The sequence below is a fragment of the Podarcis muralis genome, chromosome 12 (assembly GCF_964188315.1).
Source record: "Podarcis muralis chromosome 12, rPodMur119.hap1.1, whole genome shotgun sequence".
In the NCBI taxonomy this organism is placed as follows: domain Eukaryota; kingdom Metazoa; phylum Chordata; class Lepidosauria; order Squamata; family Lacertidae; genus Podarcis; species Podarcis muralis.
Window position 1 is genome coordinate 51,948,629 of NC_135666.1, and position 19,712 is coordinate 51,968,340.

At 43.7% G+C, this 19,712-nt stretch overlaps 1 protein-coding gene across 3 annotated transcripts; it reads right to left on the bottom strand.

Annotated features, from left to right (window-relative positions):
- Positions 1–5,064: 5,064 nt before the first annotated feature.
- SLC25A38 (solute carrier family 25 member 38) lies at positions 5,065–15,445 on the bottom strand. 3 transcript variants are annotated; one of them, XM_028750836.2, is made up of 7 exons: positions 15,297–15,445; positions 11,618–11,739; positions 10,795–10,879; positions 9,850–10,029; positions 9,535–9,703; positions 8,115–8,281; positions 5,065–6,417 (listed from the first exon to the last, which is right to left on the bottom strand). In XM_028750836.2, the coding sequence occupies exons 1-7, from the start codon at positions 15,363–15,365 to the stop codon at positions 6,295–6,297; spliced, it is 915 nt and encodes a 304-aa protein (XP_028606669.2). In that variant the 5' UTR covers positions 15,366–15,445; the 3' UTR covers positions 5,065–6,294. The 3 variants fall into 3 exon arrangements, with proteins under 3 accessions (XP_028606669.2, XP_077772556.1, XP_077772555.1); XM_077916430.1 differs by lacking the exon at positions 15,297–15,445 and adding an exon at positions 15,176–15,198; XM_077916429.1 differs by lacking the exon at positions 15,297–15,445 and adding an exon at positions 15,119–15,151.
- Positions 15,446–19,712: the final 4,267 nt, after the last annotated feature.

Sequence of the window (19,712 nt, forward strand, 5' to 3'; positions counted from 1 at the left end):
TGAGGACTGAGCATGCTCAGTGGCCACAGAATGCTGACTTGGGCGGGGAGCAGAATAGAGTATCCTGGAAGAGGGCATGGGCAGCTGCTCAACCCCTGAGCAGCAGCATCCATGAGAAACCTTTTGTTGCAAGTCCCCCTTGCATATTTTGTATCTCTGGTTTAGCAAAAGCACTGAGGCGCGTGGAGTACCAGTACCAGGCTGTGAGTGGCAGCAGAGGCCACTTGTTCGCCTTCCCAATATTTACCGTTTCTTCTCCCTTCTTCCACATCATTTAAGGAACAGCCTTGAATAAAAGGAGCTGGCCTTTTTTGGTAGGCAGATAAGCCTGCAATCCTACAGCAAGCAAGTCGTATTGAAGTCATAGATTGTGTGTGGGCAAATATAATGACATTTGGAAAGCATTTATAAAAATAAATAAATGTATATCCATTAGAATAATTTCACTTACATATGTTTGTATTTGAGAGGTATGTGAGGAATTTTAGTGGAAGGTTTTTGTCTCTGTCTGTACAAAAGAAGAAGCAGACCAGCAGAAACGGTCTAAATTTTGCATTGTTGTTGTGCACACATCAGTAAGGGACAAACATTTCCAGCCTTTTCCGTGTCTGTGATGAGCAAAAAGGCCTTAAACAGCCTTGCTCAGAGAAATGATGACTCTCCAAAACGGGGGTGGGCAACCTAAGGCCCGGGGGCCGGATGCGGCCCACTCGCCTTCTAAATCCGGCCTGCGGACGGTCCAGGAATCGGCATGTTTTTACATGAGTAGAATGTGCCCTCTTATTTGAAATGCATCTCTGGGTTATTTGTGGGGCCTGCCTGGTGTTTTTACATGAGTAGAATGTGTGCTTTTATTATATCTGTGGGGCATAGGAATTCGTTCATTCCCCCACCCCCAAAATACAGTCTGGCCCACCACATGGTCTGAGGGATGGTGGACCAGCCCACGGCTGAAAAAGGTTGCTGACCCCTGCTCCAAAAGAAGCTTACGCAAATCATCATATAAAGGTATGTGAAAATAAATGCTGAGGCAGTCGGCTAACTGCAACAGTTCTGTGCAAGGAACGAGGATGTGTACTGCAGTTTGCCACTCAAAAAGGACACACAAGACAGGCTGCATCTTTAAAGCACATTCAAAACATATCCCCCCCCCCCCCAAAAAAAAAATCTGGGTACTGTGGTTTCTTAAGAGTTGCTGGGAAATTTAACTCTGTGAGGGGTAAACTAAAGCGCCCACCATTCTTTGGGGTGAGGCAAATGGCTTTCAAGATATAGCCACAGGTATACTCCACTTGCCCCAATCTTCCCCTCAAAAACACAGGATATTCCATTAGGCGCAAGGTGCTGTTTTGACTCTGTTTGTTGCTATAGCCTCTCCTGCGGTCTGCGGCTGTTTGGGGCTGATAAGAAAAAAGCATCTCCACCCAACTTCCTTCTGATAAGACAGATAAGACAGCCCTGTTCAGCAGCTGCCCCTAGGCAGAGCATAGCTGGATTAAGACCTTTAGAGGCCCCAAGGACTTAAAAATATTTTGTTGCCCCCACATATATCAACTTCAAAATATAAAAAATAGGGAAACTTGTTTTTTTTTTGAAATGAAACAAAACCTAGTAAGATGGAAAATAATGATTATTTTTCTATACTTCCACTTTATTTACATTTGAAAAACTTCCTCCTACTTTTTCCTAATTGCAAACTGTTTGCTCAGATCCTCAAAACTAATATTGCGTACCGCCTCTGCTTCTATACTTAAGTCGAGATAAGGCGTCCAGCCTGCCTTGTTGCCGTTCTGTTGGGATTTTTAATTTGATCCCAGAATGTCCCTCTTTTCCATAGGAGGCCCCTATATTCATTGGAGAAATGTCGGAGGATATGGCATGAAGCTCTTAATCCCAGGGATGAAAAGAGCTGAATACATCATTTCCATCACACAAGCACTGTTTCCTCAACAGTATGCTAGCAACCATCAACTGCAGTGCAGATTGTGTTTGAAGCTTTCCTTAACAAATTCAGCTCCATGATCACCCAGTTCTACAACAATATATTAAACTCAGGTCTTTAATATGGACAAAAAAATAGGCTTCCAGGTGGAAAAATCGAAATTAGAAACAGAATTGTTAGAACCTAAAGCTAAGATACTTTCAAGAATGTATAACTTGCTGTTAAAATGGAATACCCAGGATGAAACGGTCAAATCAGCTATGATAAAATGGGCGCAAGACATTGGCTATAATATTATGTTTGCTGACTGGGAACGGTTATGGACCACTGGTGTGAAATTCACGGCATGCAATGCCTTGAAAGAAAATATTATGAAAATGATATACAGGTGGTACATGACCCCAGTCAAGCTTGCAAAAATATACCATTTGCCAGACAATAAGTGTTGGAAATGTAAAGAAACTGAGGGAACATTCTTTCACCTTTGGTGGACGTGCCCAAAGGTCAAGTCTTTCTGGGAAATGATCTATAATGAACTGAAAAAGGTATTTAAATATACCTTCCCTAAGAAACCAGAGGCCTTCCTTTTGGGCATTGTTGGCCAAATGGTGCCAAGAAAGGACAGAACTTTCTTTATGTATGCAGTAACAGCAGCAAGAATACTTATCGCAAAGCACTGGAAGACACAAGATTTGCCCACTCTGGAAGAATGGCAGATGCAAGTGATAGACTATATGGAATTGGCAGAAATGACTGGCAGAATCCGAGACCTGGGAGAAGAGCTAGTGGAAGAGGACTGGAAGAAATTTAAAGACTACTTGCAAAAGCATTGCAAATTGTATGAATGTTAGAATGATGCGGGACATAAAGAAAATATGGTATTAGTGATATACTTGAAAGGAGTATGTAAAAAATGGTTTTCAGAACAAAGGTGAAGTCAGAATAATATTATGTCAAATTTAATCAAAATGAAAAAATGGGGAAAGCTGGAGGCATAATAGTTGAAATGTATAATATGAAATAAGATTTAAAAGAAGGTGAGGCATTGCTGAACAAGATTGTGTAAAAGGGAACACAGAAAAGGGAGACGCGAGGGAGTCTGGAAGGAGGATTATGAGAATAATATTTGAGAAACTGGTTTTTTCTTTTATGTCTTTTTTATGTCTTTTTTCTTTTGCTTTTCATGATGGGTTTTTTTACTGTGCTTTTCTGTTTTTTGGATTGATAGTGATGGTGTTTTTTCTTTTTTCTTATTCTGTTTTGTGAAGTTTGTTTTATTGTTTGAAACTTTAATAAATATCTTTTTTAAAAAAAATACAACAATATATTAAACCCTTCCCATTTCAAATGTGTGGTTGGCATTTAAGCAATTTATGAATACATAAAGCACAAGTAGAACCTGCAAAGGCAACCACCACGGGTCTCTTGATTACACTAGGGCTGTCTTGATGTAAAACCGCTGTAGGAATCATAGAATCGCAGAATTGTAGAGTTGGAGGGGACCCTGAGGATCATTTAGTCCAACCCCCTGCAATGCAGGAATATGCAGCTGTCCCATACGGAGATCCAACCTGCAACCTTGGCGTTATCAGCACCACACTCTTAACCAACTGAGCTATCCATTGTTTCATCTATGAGACAACCACAGGCAGATTTTCTCACCATTTAAAATAAGATTGAACCACACACACCGGCAAAATCAATGACTCATTTCAGCAACGTAGAGAGCAGTATAGCCAGTATAGCAGTATAGACAGCAGTATAACCTCATTCATGTTTTGCATGGATAGCCAAAAACAGACACAGAAACAGCAAAAGAGAGGGAACGTCTAGGATTCTAAGCCCTCTAGCACTTAGTTCCCTAACCACATACCCCTAGCAGAGACTGGTATCAGACACATCACGGGGTATTTGTTTCCCCCAACCCCAGAGAACGACTCCATGCTGTACATGCGGCAGGCCCCGAGTTCAATTCCACAGCGCAACCCCACTCTATACAATATATAGTAGAGGGAAGGTTGTGAAGAGGTAATCTTTATCTGTTTTAGTATTGCAACTTTTGCTTGTTTTGAAGTATGGTTTTGAATTTTTCTCAATTTTATTGTTTTATCTTTTTGTAAACTGCTTTGAGATATGTTTTTTTAACAAGCAAGCGGTGTATGAATTTCATGAAAACAAATAAATAAGCTGATATGTGGGCTTTGATGCTATTTCTATGGATGTGGCTTCCATTTTAGGATTTTCTGAGTTTTGCATTTTCCCCTTCCTTCTTAAGACTGTGCACGTATAGAACACAAGAGCGCTTCTTTCCCTGCAACCAATATAATAAACTCCAGATTAATTGGATCTTGTCATCAGAGGCATGGCTCATATCTAGGAAGCCGTGAATTTAGTATTGTAGGACCAAACTTCTAGAACTCCCTTCCAGTTGAGCTCAGACAGGCACCCTGGACCCGGCTGAATCTCCACTGCCTATTGGAGACATTTTTTAAAAACTCCAGAAGGAATTTTAACGTAAGTTTGATTGTTATAGTTTAATTTTATACTGTAGTTTTATTTTTATAGTTTTAACGGATTTATACCTTTTTTGTACTGTTGTATACCACATGCAGATTATTGTATTTAAACAATATATAAATTGTTGAAAAGAATAAAATAAATAATTTTGTTCTGGAACTCAAGTCCATCAAGCCCTTGATGAGATATTTAGTTGTGAAAACTCACTTGATTTTTCACATCTGGTACATATATTTTCTGACTGCTAGAGCTTTGACTTATACATTGCTGAAGGCCAGATGAGCCTTTGAAAGTCAGCCTGAAGCCCAATTAAAATTATTCAGCCTCGCAGGTGATTCACAGGTTTACTATTAATTTGTTTAGGGCATTATAACTGTCAAGCTTTTAACTGTTGAAGTATTGGAACCACCAAAACTGAACTAGAAGAATCTAAGTGGGAAAGAAAATTATGCTTGCAAGCTTTTTTCCTTTTTCTTTTTAATCAGCAATTTAAAAATTCAGTGCTTCCAATAATAAAATAAATGGCCAAAACAAGTTTCTCCAAGCACTCCAAAGTCAAACACAGTCCTTTCATAGGCCAAAGAGATCACCAAGTCCTTTCAACATGCTTCCAAGGCCACAGATCTTCGGACCAGGTTTTTTATGAACATGGAAAGTACAGACATATGACAACACAAAGTTTTTAAACTCCATTTTGTCCCCAGTTTGCTTTTCACCCACTCTAATTTATTCACACAAAAGACAACTGCAGCATGGCCTCCGATGCTGATCGCTGGAGCAAGGAGTGCAAAGAAGGGGGAAAGTCAGGCAATACTCAGCTAGGAGAAAGCTAAATAACAGCAAGATAGGACAATCCCCCTTGCTGAAAGCAGCTGGACTAACAGCAACATTTAAACAGATAGCTTAATAGGGATTTGTCCCAGCATTTGACTCCTGAGTTGTGCCTTAAGTTCTTCCACTGTTTCGTGCACACAGAGGAAGACTGAAGAGACACAGGAGTGCTTAATGGCAACCATTTAAACTCACTGACTACAGGGTTTGGCACACTAAAGCAATCCTACAAGGCAGGGATGGGGAACCTGTATCCTTCCATTAGTACTATCAACTCCCATCAGCCTCAGCCAACACTGGTAATAAATAATCTGGTTTGTTTTTCTGGTAATAGGGATGATGGGATTTGTAGTCCAACAAACAGCTGGAAGGCTACAGGCTCCCTGCCCTTATTATAAGGAATGCTAAAATTCTGCGTCCCACTGTTGCTTTCCGGCAATGGCACTGTTTGTTCTTTCTTACCGACTGCGCCAGACAAGCTCTGAAACAGACACACTTCCTGTCGCCTCTCCTCTTTACCCTGTTTTTCTTGGGCGTACAAGCAGAACGCATTACTCAAGAGGAGAGCAGGCAGGAGAGTCAGCACACAATTTAGGAGTCACCGGTTCGGGGTGCTAGGTTCAGCCACCCCAACACCGCTTTCTTGAGAGTCTTTCCTGTGTTCTCTTTGGAAGTGGCTCAGGCCGAAGAGGAGTTCTGGAAAAGGGTTCTTCTGAGTAAGGTGGGCCTTAGCAGCACGTCTGACACATGCACCTGACACCAAGAAGTGCACTCGTATGTCAGGTATGGCAAAGTCTCCCTGGAATGCTCTTCCCGTCATGACCAAAGCAATATTTGGCTCCCCTCTGTCTCACTTATAAAGGCCTGGTCCACAGGCTTGGGCAGCGTTACCCCATAAACGGGTGCAAGTCACCTCCCATATGGATCAGACCACCAGTTTCACAAAGCAACAGCAGCGAGTGGAAGAACTGGATTAGGCCGCTTTGTTCTTTGGCAGAACTCACTCAGGATTTTAAGCCCATTTTAGACATCATCTGTTCATAGACAGTCCACGCCATGGCCGCCATCAGTGTTCGTCGCAAAGCTCTTGGGACGGCACCTCGGAAAAAGCCTATTAATCCGTAATCCTGTAGGAGGAGAAAGAAGCAAGTGTTGTTGTTACTCTTAAGCATGCAAACCCTTCAGCAAGGCACATTAATGCTGCAGCAAATGTTCACCAAGTTTGATTTTCGGTTAGAAATTAAAGGTTAGGGTGGTTAAAGGATTTTCTAAGAAAAAAACCCCAAACCTGAATGAATGGTCAACGTTTTCCAAAGCTGTCACAGCTGCTATCATTTCTCCTATCTGCTTCTGCATCAGGTTTTTATTCTGTCTAGAGACTCTCCTTCTTTGTAAAAAACCCCAGAAGCTTTCCTTTTGGGAATTATAGGGACAGAACTACCTAAACTGTATAGAAATTTATTAATGTATGGACACAACCATGCTTAGGCACAAATGCTGATGAAGGAACTTGACAGATTCTCTCACTTGCGAAGACGAAAACATTTTGTATCGGTCCAGCTGATCAGCATAGAAACCTAACAAAAGAAACTGTTCAACAGCTACTCTTTGAACGACGATGCATCTAGAACCATAAAAGATCTAGTTTGGTGAAGAACAGAACAAGTGCATCATTCGGTGATACCTTAGCTTAATGAAATATTTCTAAACTAAATAAATTTCTCGGGGAGGGTTGTGTTATCTTTCTCCCTTTTAATTGTGTGTCCAAAGGACAAAGATATGGTTTACAACCATTTGTTCCCAGAGCAGAGCTAGCTCAGAATTGCTTCAGTCTGAAAGCAAGCCAAGAGTGATAAAAAACCCTGAAAGTAGCACATCCAGATCCTATAATTTAGCTATTCATGAAATTCTATCTGTCATCAAAGTACGCTCTGCCAGTTTAAGAGCCAAAGTACTCTTTCAGACCTGGTACAGTCGTACTTCGGAAGTCAAACGGAATCCATTCCGGAAGTCCATTCAACTTCCAAAACGTTCAGAAACCAAGGCACGGCTTCTGATTGGCTGTAGGAAGCTCCTGCGGCCAATCAGAAGCCGTGCCAGATGTTCGGGTTCCAAAGAACATTCGCAAACTGCAACACCAATTTCCAGGTTTGCGGCATTCGGGAGCCAAAACGTACGAGTGTCAAGACGTTCAATTTCCAAGGTACAACTGTACTGCAGTGAGCAATCTCTCTACATGTAGGAAGATGTCAGGGAAGGTCTATGCATACACAAAACAACACTCTCACAATTTTGCAACACCGAAACAAAGTTGTAAAGTCAGAACAACGCATGCTAAGTCCAAAAGGTTGATGTGCAGTGATTCTATATATTTGTAAAATTCAGTATAGTTTTGGAGGGGAGAGTGCGGAGATAGCAAGCCTAGAGAATGGGTCACAATGTGTGAACAGGGTTTGCATGTAGAAGTTCCCAGTTTCAATACATAAACAATACTGAGCTCTAGGTCCAATGGTCAGATATAGTGGTATAATGCACCTTTCTGGGAAGAGAGTTGCTCACATCACTGAACACTCACTAGCAGTTTTTGGGGGCTACAGATAAGAACAAGCTGCGAGGCCAAAGTCTTATCCAAGCTCAAACTGTGTTTCTGAGAATCTGTTATTATTTTGCCTTTTCCCCCTAAAAGGGACTCAAGGAGGCTTACAGATAAAAATAAGAACAGCTGATGACGCCAGTCTACTCTTGCCTCAAACATAGCTGCAAAGCCTTAGAAAAAAATAACAGTATAAAAATGTGATTAGTTAATGAGCAAACTCAACCTTACCCTGAAGATGAAGGCAATGGCTTGGCGCATCCGGAGGTGTTTGTCAGATGACACCTGCACATGGGTTTTGATAACGTCAGCAGGCTGAGTTGCCAGCGATGCCAGAATCCCTGCAACAGTCCCACAGCCAAAGTTCACTAAAGGTGAGAGTGCTGGGTCCACTTGGTCTGGAAAAGAACGAGCGAAAAACCATTTCACAATTAGTTTTCCGCAGGGGAAAAGAAGGATCACAAAGTCTTATGCCAAATCTTTCTTAATCATGTTAAAACCTCAATAACAGCCACTTACTCCATCTAAAAAGTACTTGGATAAGAGATTTCAGCTTCCCTAAGCAACTTGTCACATTTGCCTAACTGTTCCCCCACTTAAATCTAGCTTCATTTTACATACAGAGCTGCTTGCCCCATCTTCCTTATTCTACCTTTAAAATTATCCCAAAACTAGCCAGTCCCCTTACCCAAATTTGCCTACTCCTCCCAAACTTTGTCACGTGCCTTGCTCTATTCTGAGCAAGTTTTTACTCAAAGCAAACCCACTGAAATAAATGAACCTAACATAGTCCTGTTCATTAAATGCAGCTGACTACCGTCCTTATGACTTTCTAGTTTGATTTCTGTGCAACATGCTTTCAAACTGACTCTGACATTTCGAACAAGTACTAACCAGCGTTGAGCGTTTGTCACAGTCCTATTAAGACATACAAGTATATAAAGTAAGAGGTGTCTGCCAAGCCAGCTTCAATGGCATTCAACTTCACTGTGGCATCATCCCATTGCTGACTCAGAAATGTGCTCTGCTGTAACTTCCTGGACCTTACAGTGTTCAGTGCTAATCTGGCACTGCTAGGTAGCTGACTAAACAGATTACTCAGCAGATTACATCATGGTGTTTTCCCCCTGCAGAGTAAGGTGGCAATTCTATTATGCAACAGGCTTATTTTTCTTTTAAGTAAACATGCTTAAGACAGGGTTGCAAAGAGACCAGGCATAGAATAGACTATAGGCAAAGGACTATGTTTAAAAGGAGTGTTTTAGAAGCAGCATCCACCACGACAAAATTTCAATCACAGAAACAATCGTGCATAGAAATATTCTTCACCAATTATCAGGTGACAAGAAGATGACACGTCTCCAAAACTCTGCCAACTCTATCGAGTGTAGCAATCTGCAGTTATGTACACCAACAATGACTGGTGCATAGCAAATATTCTCCAAGCAAAATTACATTGCTACAAATATTGAAATGTGGCCTGTCAACCCACCATTCAGTCATGCAGCTCATTCTCTGGTCAACCAGGTGAATAAATACTTCAATGGCTCATCCTGATCCTGTTGGAAAAGCCTGATGTACCTTATCTAAACCCTGCAATTTAAATTCCGGGAACAGGAAGCTGTGAGGACAACATTACAACCACCCTTACCATACGGTGCTATCTTTTTGGTTTGTGTGTAGAACATCAAGTAAATGCCAGAAAAGGGCGCATCACGCAGGAGTGTTGCAGTCAGACCGCTAAACAAGCCCTGGACACTTTCTGACCGATAGATGCTCCTCAGGGCTCCATAAATGCTTTCATAGCCATACCTTCCACACTGCAAACCAAACACAAAAGTGAAATTGAACACCTAACAACGAAAGTGTCCTCGGGCTGTATAGTTGAAGGGCAGCAATTGACCTATACGAACCAGTTGAGGGACTAGTACAGCCATTTTTTTAAAAAAAAGGTTACAAAACTCACCTCGTACCGTGTTTTCACTACAGTGATAGGCAACATGCAAACCACAGCTACCGTACGCGAGGTTCCACCCAGCAAAACAGACTCCAGGGCTGTAGGAGATCGATCCAGCAGAAAATGCTGTTTTATCATATATAAGGTGCTGAAGTAAATCCCTACTCCTGGGATGCATCTTGCAAAGGACTGTGAAGAGATGAAAGGGCAACAGTGGGGAGAGAGAAAATATTTAGTGGTAAAACCACAACGAAAATTCTATTGCATATTTACCGTATTTTTCACTCCATAAGACGCACTTTTTCCTCCTAAAAAGTAAGGGGAAATGTCTGTGCGTCTTATGGAGCAAATGTGTGGTAGATCGCTGGCTCCCTTCCCGGCCCCACCTCCTTGCCCAGGCCTCCATTGTTGAATGTTCTGCAGACGGAAGCTGTTTGTTTCCACAGTGACATGTGACTGCCTGATTAGTTTATCTGTCTGGAAACTGTAGAAACGGCTCCCTTCCCTTTTCTAAAGATGCTGCAGAACTGTGAGTTGAACTCCATAAAAACAGGATTTTTTCCCTTTGCAAAGTAAGCTCAACAACTTTGAGCTGATCCTCAATAAAGGGGGCTTTTCCCCTTTGCAAAAGAAGCTGCACAACTTTGAGCTGATCCTCAAAAAAATGGGGCTTTCCCCCTTTCCTCCTCTAAAAACTAGGTGCGTCTTATGGAGCGAAAAATACGGCATTTCTTTTCAAGCTACGTGGGCCAGCTTCAAGACACCATAAACATGAGGCTACATTTTCTACAATATTAGACCTACTCAGAGCAGAACCATGGAGATTAATGGAACTAAGTTAGTCATGTTCATTTATTTCTGTTAATAGGGTGTTCGTCTCACAAGGAGACAAATGAGGTTAACTCCAACGAATCCAAAAGAAAAGAAAAACACTGTTTTATTTAGGCAACTTACCGGAGAAACACCCTTCCACAGCCCCAGTATACTTTCTGTGCGAACCACCTTAAAGAATAGAGTTACCATGCCAACACGGCCTGATCTGCAAGGAAAACCAAATCGGAGGTGAAAAACAGGCACACATAATCACAACATTCTGTTGATAGGAAACACATTGCAAAATAATCCTTTCCTCCTTCCGTTGGCCAAAGCCCTCCAGAGATGAGCAGGTATACCAAGCCATTCCTGCTTCTCTGAACAAGTTATTCGATGTTCATGTAATACACAAAGAGGTTTGAATCCTGCCATTCTTCTCTATTGACCACTAACATATTAGTTTATGGCAACACTACATGAAAAGGCCAATACGCTACTTTGGCATGTGCTTACATTTCAGTTCATGGTATCTAGAGTACTTGCTGTTTCAGTGAGAATGGCTTTTCGGGGCTTCCAGTAAAAATGATCCATGTTTTTTAAGACAGCTCTAGCTAGATCAGTCACTCAAAACAGGACTGGCTCAGACATACAATCGGGATTTTTAAAGTTTGGAAACCTCATTGTAAGCCAGGGTGATTGCACACAGTCATAATAATCATAATTACTAATTATTAATCATCCTGGTTATCTACTGACTGAGACCACCATATAAATGCATTTATTAGATTAAAAACTGAGGCTGAAATATGCTCTTTCCCCTCATGGTCTTGCAACACCTTTTGGAAGACCTTTCCTACTTCATTTGCCAAGCACTTTTCGCCCTCTTCTGTTCTCATTCTGTCTCTATTCCAAACCTCTAACACCAAGAGCGTAAGCGTCTCTTCTTGAAATATCAAATGCTTACCCATTGACAGATGGCTGTAGGGTCTGCAGGCGGGTTTTAAGCAGGTCTAGAGGCTGGAATAGCAGGGTAGAGCAGGTCCCACTGATGGAGCCACAAACAAAGGCTTTCAGCACAGGGTGCATCTTCAAAGGAAAACAGTGCAATGTTAAAAGAAAAAGCCTTTAAATGAGACGTATTATCCCCAGCAAAGACATAATATATATTTTTGATGCTCAATTCAGGATTTGCTTTCATAAACGGTATCGGTGAAAATGCTCAACAAGTTGCAATTTAACGCCAATGTCCTGCAATGCCTCTCACATGTTTAAGCCCGTTGGAAGTCTTGTGACAACTGTGCATGATTTCAACTAGTTATAGAAATGTAAGGGACCTCAAAGGCAACCTAGCCCAACCCCGTCAGTGCAGAAAATCCACAGCTACAGCATCCCTCATGCCAATACTTATCAATCTCACCGAAAAAGTGTCTACAACATTCCAAAACTATTTTTTCCACTGTCAAACTGCTAATACTACCAGAATGTTGTTCCTCGGGTCTTCAGCAATGTGTTACTTTGCAGTAAATCTCTCAAGAGAATACTTATATGGGTGTCTTCAGTTATACGTCACCATCCTTAAATGAGCATCTCAGGAATCTCATGTAAAAGCTCACAAAATCATACACATAATGTACCTTCCGAATACATTAGTCTGTTATGTTGCGTCTTCGGTACACTGACACTGCAATCCTATGCTGCATGTAATGAGGTTTACTGCTAGATAAGCACAACTTAAAATCCCAATGAATAACATACCCACTGAAGAGAGTGAACTCACTTCCAAAAGGATGTACAGAATTGTGCTGTTAGTTACATGTGAAATGCTGCTTTTGACAGGCTCGTGTCTTAAATCCCATTAATTTCAATTTCAGGTATTTAAGGGGGGTCCTTTGGGACTTCAAAAGTGCTTGTCATTGACAGGAACATGGCTAGGAAATCAAGATTTCTGCTGCAATTTCACACCTGGAAACAATCAGATCTTCAGCCGCGCTTCTCACAAAATACTGACCACTCTCAGTATTGAGAAATCAGTCAACGGAAGATCACGGAACGTTCCAGACCCAACCCATCCAACAGTAGTGGCAACATTCCCACTGTAACATCTCTGAGAATATAGTGGCATTGGCTTTGAAATAAGGCCACTTGTCCGTAAGTAAGCAGCAGCTGAACAACTGAAGGCCAGCAACTATTAGTTGACTCTCCAGCTGACTTAAAAGCATAAGAACATAAGAAGAGTTCTGCTGGATCAGATTAAAGCCCGTCCCAGCTAACTTCCTGGCCAGCTAGATGCCTACAAGAAGTCCGCAAGCAAGGCCTTCTCGGTGGTTGCTCCCAAACTTTGGTGCTCCCTCCCTAGCAAGGTTAGGCAGGATCCTTCATTGTTGTCCTTCTGCTGGCAGGTGAGGACCTCCATATTCCTGCAGGCTTTGAGGAACTGACCGCTTTTAATGAGAGGGCTGGTGCTATGCCGTTTCTATTATTATCTGTTTTTAATACACACACAGTTTTAATTCTATTAATGTTTAATTGTTTGTTAATGATTTCTTCTTCCCCCCCATGTTTTTTGCTGTTCTTATTCATAAGCTGCTTTGTGTCCCTGTCAAGGCAAAAGGCAGGGTTTAAATCAACAGAATGATGATGATGATGATGATGATGATGATATGAACTTAACAACACTCCCCAGCAACCATTATTCAGAGGCTAATCCTAAAGGTAGTACATAACCCCTCCATAGAGCAGTCAGTAGAGCACGGGACTCTTAATCTCAGGGTGGTGAATTCATGGGGCAAAAGGGGTTGGGCTGGATGACCTTTGGGGATCCCTTCCAACTCTACCATTCTACGCTACCCTAAGGAGGAGCCACGGAAAGCCAGTGTCGTCCACACGCTTGCATAGTGCCTCCTTTTCCATGCCCTTTCCTCAACGCACAACACGAGGCTGCAAATTTCCAAATTGGTGATTCCCTTCTGTATTTTGGGTTTCGTTCTCTGCTTCGTGGACTGCCTCAAGATCTTTGAACCGAGGGGCGGTATACAAATTTAATAAATAAAAAAATGAAGAAAGGCTCCACTCTGGAGTCCCGGCCAGCCAGCTAGAGACCAGAAGCGGTCTACCACCACCCCATACACCCCACCCCCCCTCCAACCCCTATCCCACGTCCCTATACCCCCACTCCCTATACCCCCTACCCTCCTACACCCCCAGGTATACAAGTTTAATAGTAATACTAATAATAGTAATAATAATAATTTATCATTTATACCCTGCCCATCTGGCTGGGTTTCCCCAGCCACTCTGGGCGGCTTCCAACAGAATATTAAAATACAATAGTCTATTAAACATTAAAAGCTTCCCTAAACAGGGCTGCTTTCAGATGTCTTCTAAAAGTCTGGTAGTTGTTTTTCTGGTGGGAGGGTGTTCCACAGGGCGGGTGCCACTACCGAGAAGGCCCTCTGCCTGGTTCCCTGTAACTTGGCTTCTCGCAACGAGGGAACTGCCAGAAGGCCCTCAGCGCTGGACCTCAGTGTCTGGGCAGAACGATGGCAGTGGAGACACTCCTTCAGGTATACTGGACCGAGGCTGTTTAGGGCTTTAAAGGTCAGCACCAACAGTTTGAATTGTGCTCAGAAACGTACTGGGAGCCAGTATAGGTCTTTCAAGACCGGTGTTATGTGATTTAATAAATAATAATGGAGAAAGGCTCCTGTCCCAAGTCCCACCTCCCCTCAGCCAGAGACCGGAAGCAGTCCCCCACCACCCCATACATCCTAACCCCTTCCAACCCCTAGCCCACCCCCTATATACACTTGCCAATCAGAAGGTCGGCGGTTCGAATCCCCGCAATGGGGTGAGCTCCCGTTGCTCGGTCCCTGCTCCTGCCAACCTAGCAGTTCGAAAGCATGAAGTGCCAATAAAGCGAGATGAGCGGAGCAACCCCAGAGTCGGTCATGACTGGACCTAATGGTCAGGGGTCCCTTTACCTTTACCCTACACCCCCAGGTTTACAAGTTTAATAAATAAGTGAAGAAAGGCTCCTGTCCCGAGTCCCACCTCCCCCCAGCCCGAGACCAGAAGCGAGCCCCCACACCCCATACACCCCCCTCCAACCCCTCCTCAGGCATACAAGTTTAATAAATAACGATGAAGAAGGGCTCTTGTCCCGAGTCCCACCTCCCCCCAGCCAGAGACCAGAAGCAGTCCCCCACCACCCCATACAACCCACCCATTGCAACCCCTACCCCGCCCCCACTACCCCCTACCCTCCTACACCCCCAGGTATACAAGTTGAATAAATAACAATGAAGAAAGGCTCCTGTCCCAAGTCCCACTTCCCCCCAGCCAGAAGCAGAAGCAGTCCCCCCACCACCCCACACACCCCTCCATTCCCCCCCGTCCAACCCCTCCTCAGGTATACAAGTTTAATCAATAACGATGAAGAAGGGCTCTTGTCCCGAGTCCCACCCACCCAGCCAGAGACCAGAAGCGGGCCCCTTCCCACCCAAGCCGTGAGGGCCCCTCTTACTCGGAAGCAAGCCAAAGCACCACCCGGCAGAAGCGCCCGGCCGCCTTACTGCGGGGGACGGGATGCTGGGCAGCCCAACCCAGGCCACCCCTCCCCCCCACCCACCCCACCCCCCACTGACCGCCATGACCTCTCGGCCCCCCGGCCAACTTCTCCTCAGCTCCGCCTCGGGCCCCGCAGCCGAGGGCATCCCACGCAGCTCGCCGCCGGGGCCCAGCCGCGCCGACGCCTCCGACGCCCGACCAATCCGAGGCGAGGGGAGGAGCCTGGCCACGTGAAGGGGGAGGCGGGGCGTCGCCTGACGCCACGCCCCCGAGGCCAAAGGACGGCGCGCCAAAGAGCGGTGATCGCGGAGAGCGCGGCGGAGGCTTGGAAGGGGGAACCCCCGGGGTCATCTAGTCCAACCCCGCGGCTAAAGCGTCGCCTGGCACACGGGCGCCCAACCTCGAAGCAGAGGAAGGAGAGTTTGCAACCGGCAGCCCCCCTGCAAAAAAAAAAAGGGGGGGAGGGTGTAGGAAGGAGGGTTTGCAGCCACCAGCGCGCGGGTGCTTTTTAAACTCACTTTACAGAATCCTAGAATCGGAACTTCAGAGTTGGAAAGGATCCCGAGGGTCACCGAGCCCACCCTTTTGCGGGAGCCCAATTTTGGCAACAAATCCCCAGGCTGATGAGTGCATACATAAACACATACATACATAACCACTCTTAATTCTAAATGTATATCTGCACCCTTTTTAAAATAATAATAATTGCACAGATTATACTTATTTTTCTATGTAATCTCCCCAATAAACGTATTTGATGGTGTCTATTTTCTTGACATGTGCTTTATAGAAATAAATTCTATTTCTAGGTACCAAGCTGGTTTCCATGAACATCGCAACTCCGCAGACAAAATATATTTGGGGTTTTAATCCCTTTCCAGCACAGCCGAGGCTCGGTGGGGAATTTATAACGGTGTTTTAAATACCTATGATAAGCAGCCCGATCTTAGGAACTTGCCCAGTTTTCTTTCCACTGAAGAGTTCCACCTTGTTTCCTGCTTCGCGTGTGCCTGAAAAAGGGTAGGTGGTTCATTTAAGACTCTAACGGCAGATGCTGGTGGAATTGAACCTAAAAATTACTAAGGATCTAGGAATTGTACCTAAACATTATTAAGGATCCTAGAATTAAAGCTAAAAATGATTGAGGATCCAGGAATTAAACTTAAAAATTACTAAGATCTGGAATTAAACCTTACAATAGCTAAGGATCCTGAACTTAAACAAAAAAAATATTAAGATCCTAGATTTAAACCTAAAAATTGCTAAGGATCTTGGCCGTTTTTCATCTCCTCTCTGTCAATTCTGCTTCTACATATGCTATTTACGCTTTGGGTCGCCAGATCTTGTCAGACTGCAACTCCCATCATCCCAAGCACGTCGCTTGGAGATGACGAAAGAGACCGGTTACACAAAGGAAGCCGAGTGGCTATCTCATCACCGCGGAACTAGGAAAAAGTGTAGAGTCACACAACTCCATAGGTTGAATTTGAGCTAGTTTTCATAGATGAAAGCACATTATAAAAGCTTAGGAAAAACAATTGGATTTGGGAAAGGACTTGGAGCCTAATTCTGGTACTGAAAAGAAATCCTCAGGCTACAAACGAGTTTAGCCTCTTTCCCAGGCTTCTTGTTGTGGTTGTTTAGTTGTTTAGTCGTGTCCGACTCTTCGTGACCCCCTGGACCAGAGCACGCCAGGCACTCCTGTCTTCCACTGCCTCCCACAGTTTGGTCAAACTCATGCTGGTAGCTTCGAGAACACTGTCCAACCATCTCGTCCTCTGTTGTCCCCTTCTCCTTGTGCCCTCCATCTTTCCCAACATCAGGGTCTTTTCCAGGGAGTCTTCTCTTCTCATGAGGTGGCCCAAGTATTGGAGCCTCAGCTTCACGATCTGTCCTTCCAGTGAGCGCTCAGGGCTGATTTCCTTAAGAATGGAGAGGTTGGATCTTCTTGCAGTCCATGGGACTCTCAAGAGTCTCCTCCAGCACCATAATTCAAAAGCATCAATTCTTCGGCGATCAGCCTTCTTTATGGTCCAGCTCTCACTTCCATACATCACTACTGGGAAAACCATAGCTTTAACTAGGCTAAACATACCCAACTCCTTCAACCATTCCTCATAAGGCTTGGTTTCCAGACCCTGAACCTTGATCATCTCAGTTGCCCTCTTCCATAACGTTGCTGTGTGTTTTTTAATCTGTTTTTGGTGGATCCTTAATTCTTATTTCTTTTAATTAAATAGTTGTTTTAAACTGCTTTTACTGATAATTTTATTCTTTTTTTTTTTTTTTTTTTTGCAAAGCACAAAGACGTGCATTTAAAAATTAAGCAGTGCAGGCAACCCGCCACTAACGTTATGTTTCGAGGCACCACGTGCATCAATGAAATTGTGTGTATTTGAAACACCGTTGGGAAAACCTGCCAACCCTCTGTTCTGCCCCCACCCCGCTCCACCCCTCTGGGTGACGTTTTTGACATTTATCAGTCACTTCTGAGATATGTGCGTGTCCACAGTTGCACACATATTGAACACGTGTTCACGGGTGGTTGCCTAGATATAAATGTTACGAAATAAAAGAATAAATAAACTGCAAGCTGTAGCCTGCTGTCTGCCTTCTAAATCTGGCCCACGGACGGTCCAGGAATCAGCATGTTTTTACATGAGTAGAATGTGTCCTTTTATTTAAAATGCATCTCTGGGTTATTTGTGGGGCCTGCCTGGTGTTTTTACATAAGTATAATGTGTGTTTTTATTTAAAATGCATCTCTGGGTTGTTTGTGGGGCATAGGAATTCGTTCATTTTCTTGTCCAAAATATAGTCCGGCCCCCCACAAGGTCTGAGGGACAGTGGACCCGCACCCTGCTGAAAAAGTTTGCTGACCCCTGTTGTAAGATTTTGAGTGGTGCTAATGGAGATGTCATTTGTCTGAGATTGGGAGCAAAAGGTGTTGAGCTGTTTTTCCTTTTCAGCAGATCTTGACTAATAGTTCTGTTTTTCCTTTATTTACAGGAAAGAACACCGGAGGTTCTGGGGTGATCGGCATGCAGATTACATGATTGACTGGATTTTTGGGAAATGGTTATCAGTGCTGCTGTGAAGTTCTGTTCTGCATACTTTTATTAATTAAACTTGGTTTATGTTTGTATTTTATGTGTATTCGTGGATTCATTTGTAGACTCAGTAGGTGGCGCTGTGGTGTTACAAGGTTTGACAGTTTGTGAGTTTGACAGTTTGTGAGTAGCAGAGGATAATCATATTCACAGATTGGTTATACACTAATGTAGTAATAAGGTAAAGGTAAAGGTACCCCTGCCCGTACGGGCCAGTCTTGACAGACTCTAGGGTTGTGCGCCCATCTCACTCAAGAGGCCGGGGGCCAGCGCTGTCCGAAGACACTTCCGGGTCACGTGGCCAGCGTGACAAAGCTGCATCTGGCGAGCCAGCACAGCACACGGAACGCCGTTTACCTTCCCGCTGGTAAGTGGTCCCTATTTATCTACTTGCACCCAGGGGTGCTTTCGAACTGCTAGGTTGGCAGGCACTGGGACCGAGCAACGGGAGCGCACCCCGCTGCGGGGATTCGAACCGCCGACCTTTCGATCGGCAAGCCCTAGGCGCTGAGGCTTTTACCCACAGCGCCACCCGCGTCCCTAATGTAGTAATACAAAGTCATAAAACAGGGAATACAGGATATGAGGGCATTAAACTATACAGCGATACAAAGTCAACAGTTACATTCTTTAGTTACATTTTAAGGAGCGATATAAGGTAAGGAAATACAAGTAAAAAGATGCGTTCTAAAACAGGATTCAGCAAACTTTTCCAGCAGGGGGCCAGTCCACTGTCCCTCAGACCTTGTGGGGGGCCGGACTATATTTTGAAGAGAGAGAAAAATGAACGAATTCCTATGCCCCACAAACAACCCAGAGATGCATTTTAAATAAAAGCACACATTCTACTCCTGTAAAAACATGCTGATTCCCAGACCGTCTGCGGGCTGGATTTAGAAGGCAACTGGGCCAGATCCGGCCCCCAGGCCTTAGTTTGCCTACCCATGTTCTAAAAGATACATTCTTTAAAATACAAGTAAAAAAATACTTTCTTAAAGATACATTCTTGAAGTCATTCTTAAAGATACATTCTTTAAAAAGATAGAAATGAAGAGGTACAAGTAAAAAGATTCATTCTTGAAGTCAAAGGCACATTATTTCTCAGAAAACGACATTCTCTGATAGCATGCATATACTTACTCAATACAGAATATAAAGCAGATACGAATATAGACAGTGTCATTCTTTAATTCCCCTTTCTCATCATGGTTTCTCTTATGACATCTGCATTAGAGGACTGGCGACAGACACCAACAGCAAGCCATTATCGGGAAGACGTTAGTGCACACAACCTCATGCCAATGTGGAAGTTACTGTCAGCTGTCAGCTGTGTAATATGAGGCAATGCATGTTCTTTGTACTTTTGTCCGTTTACTGTATTTA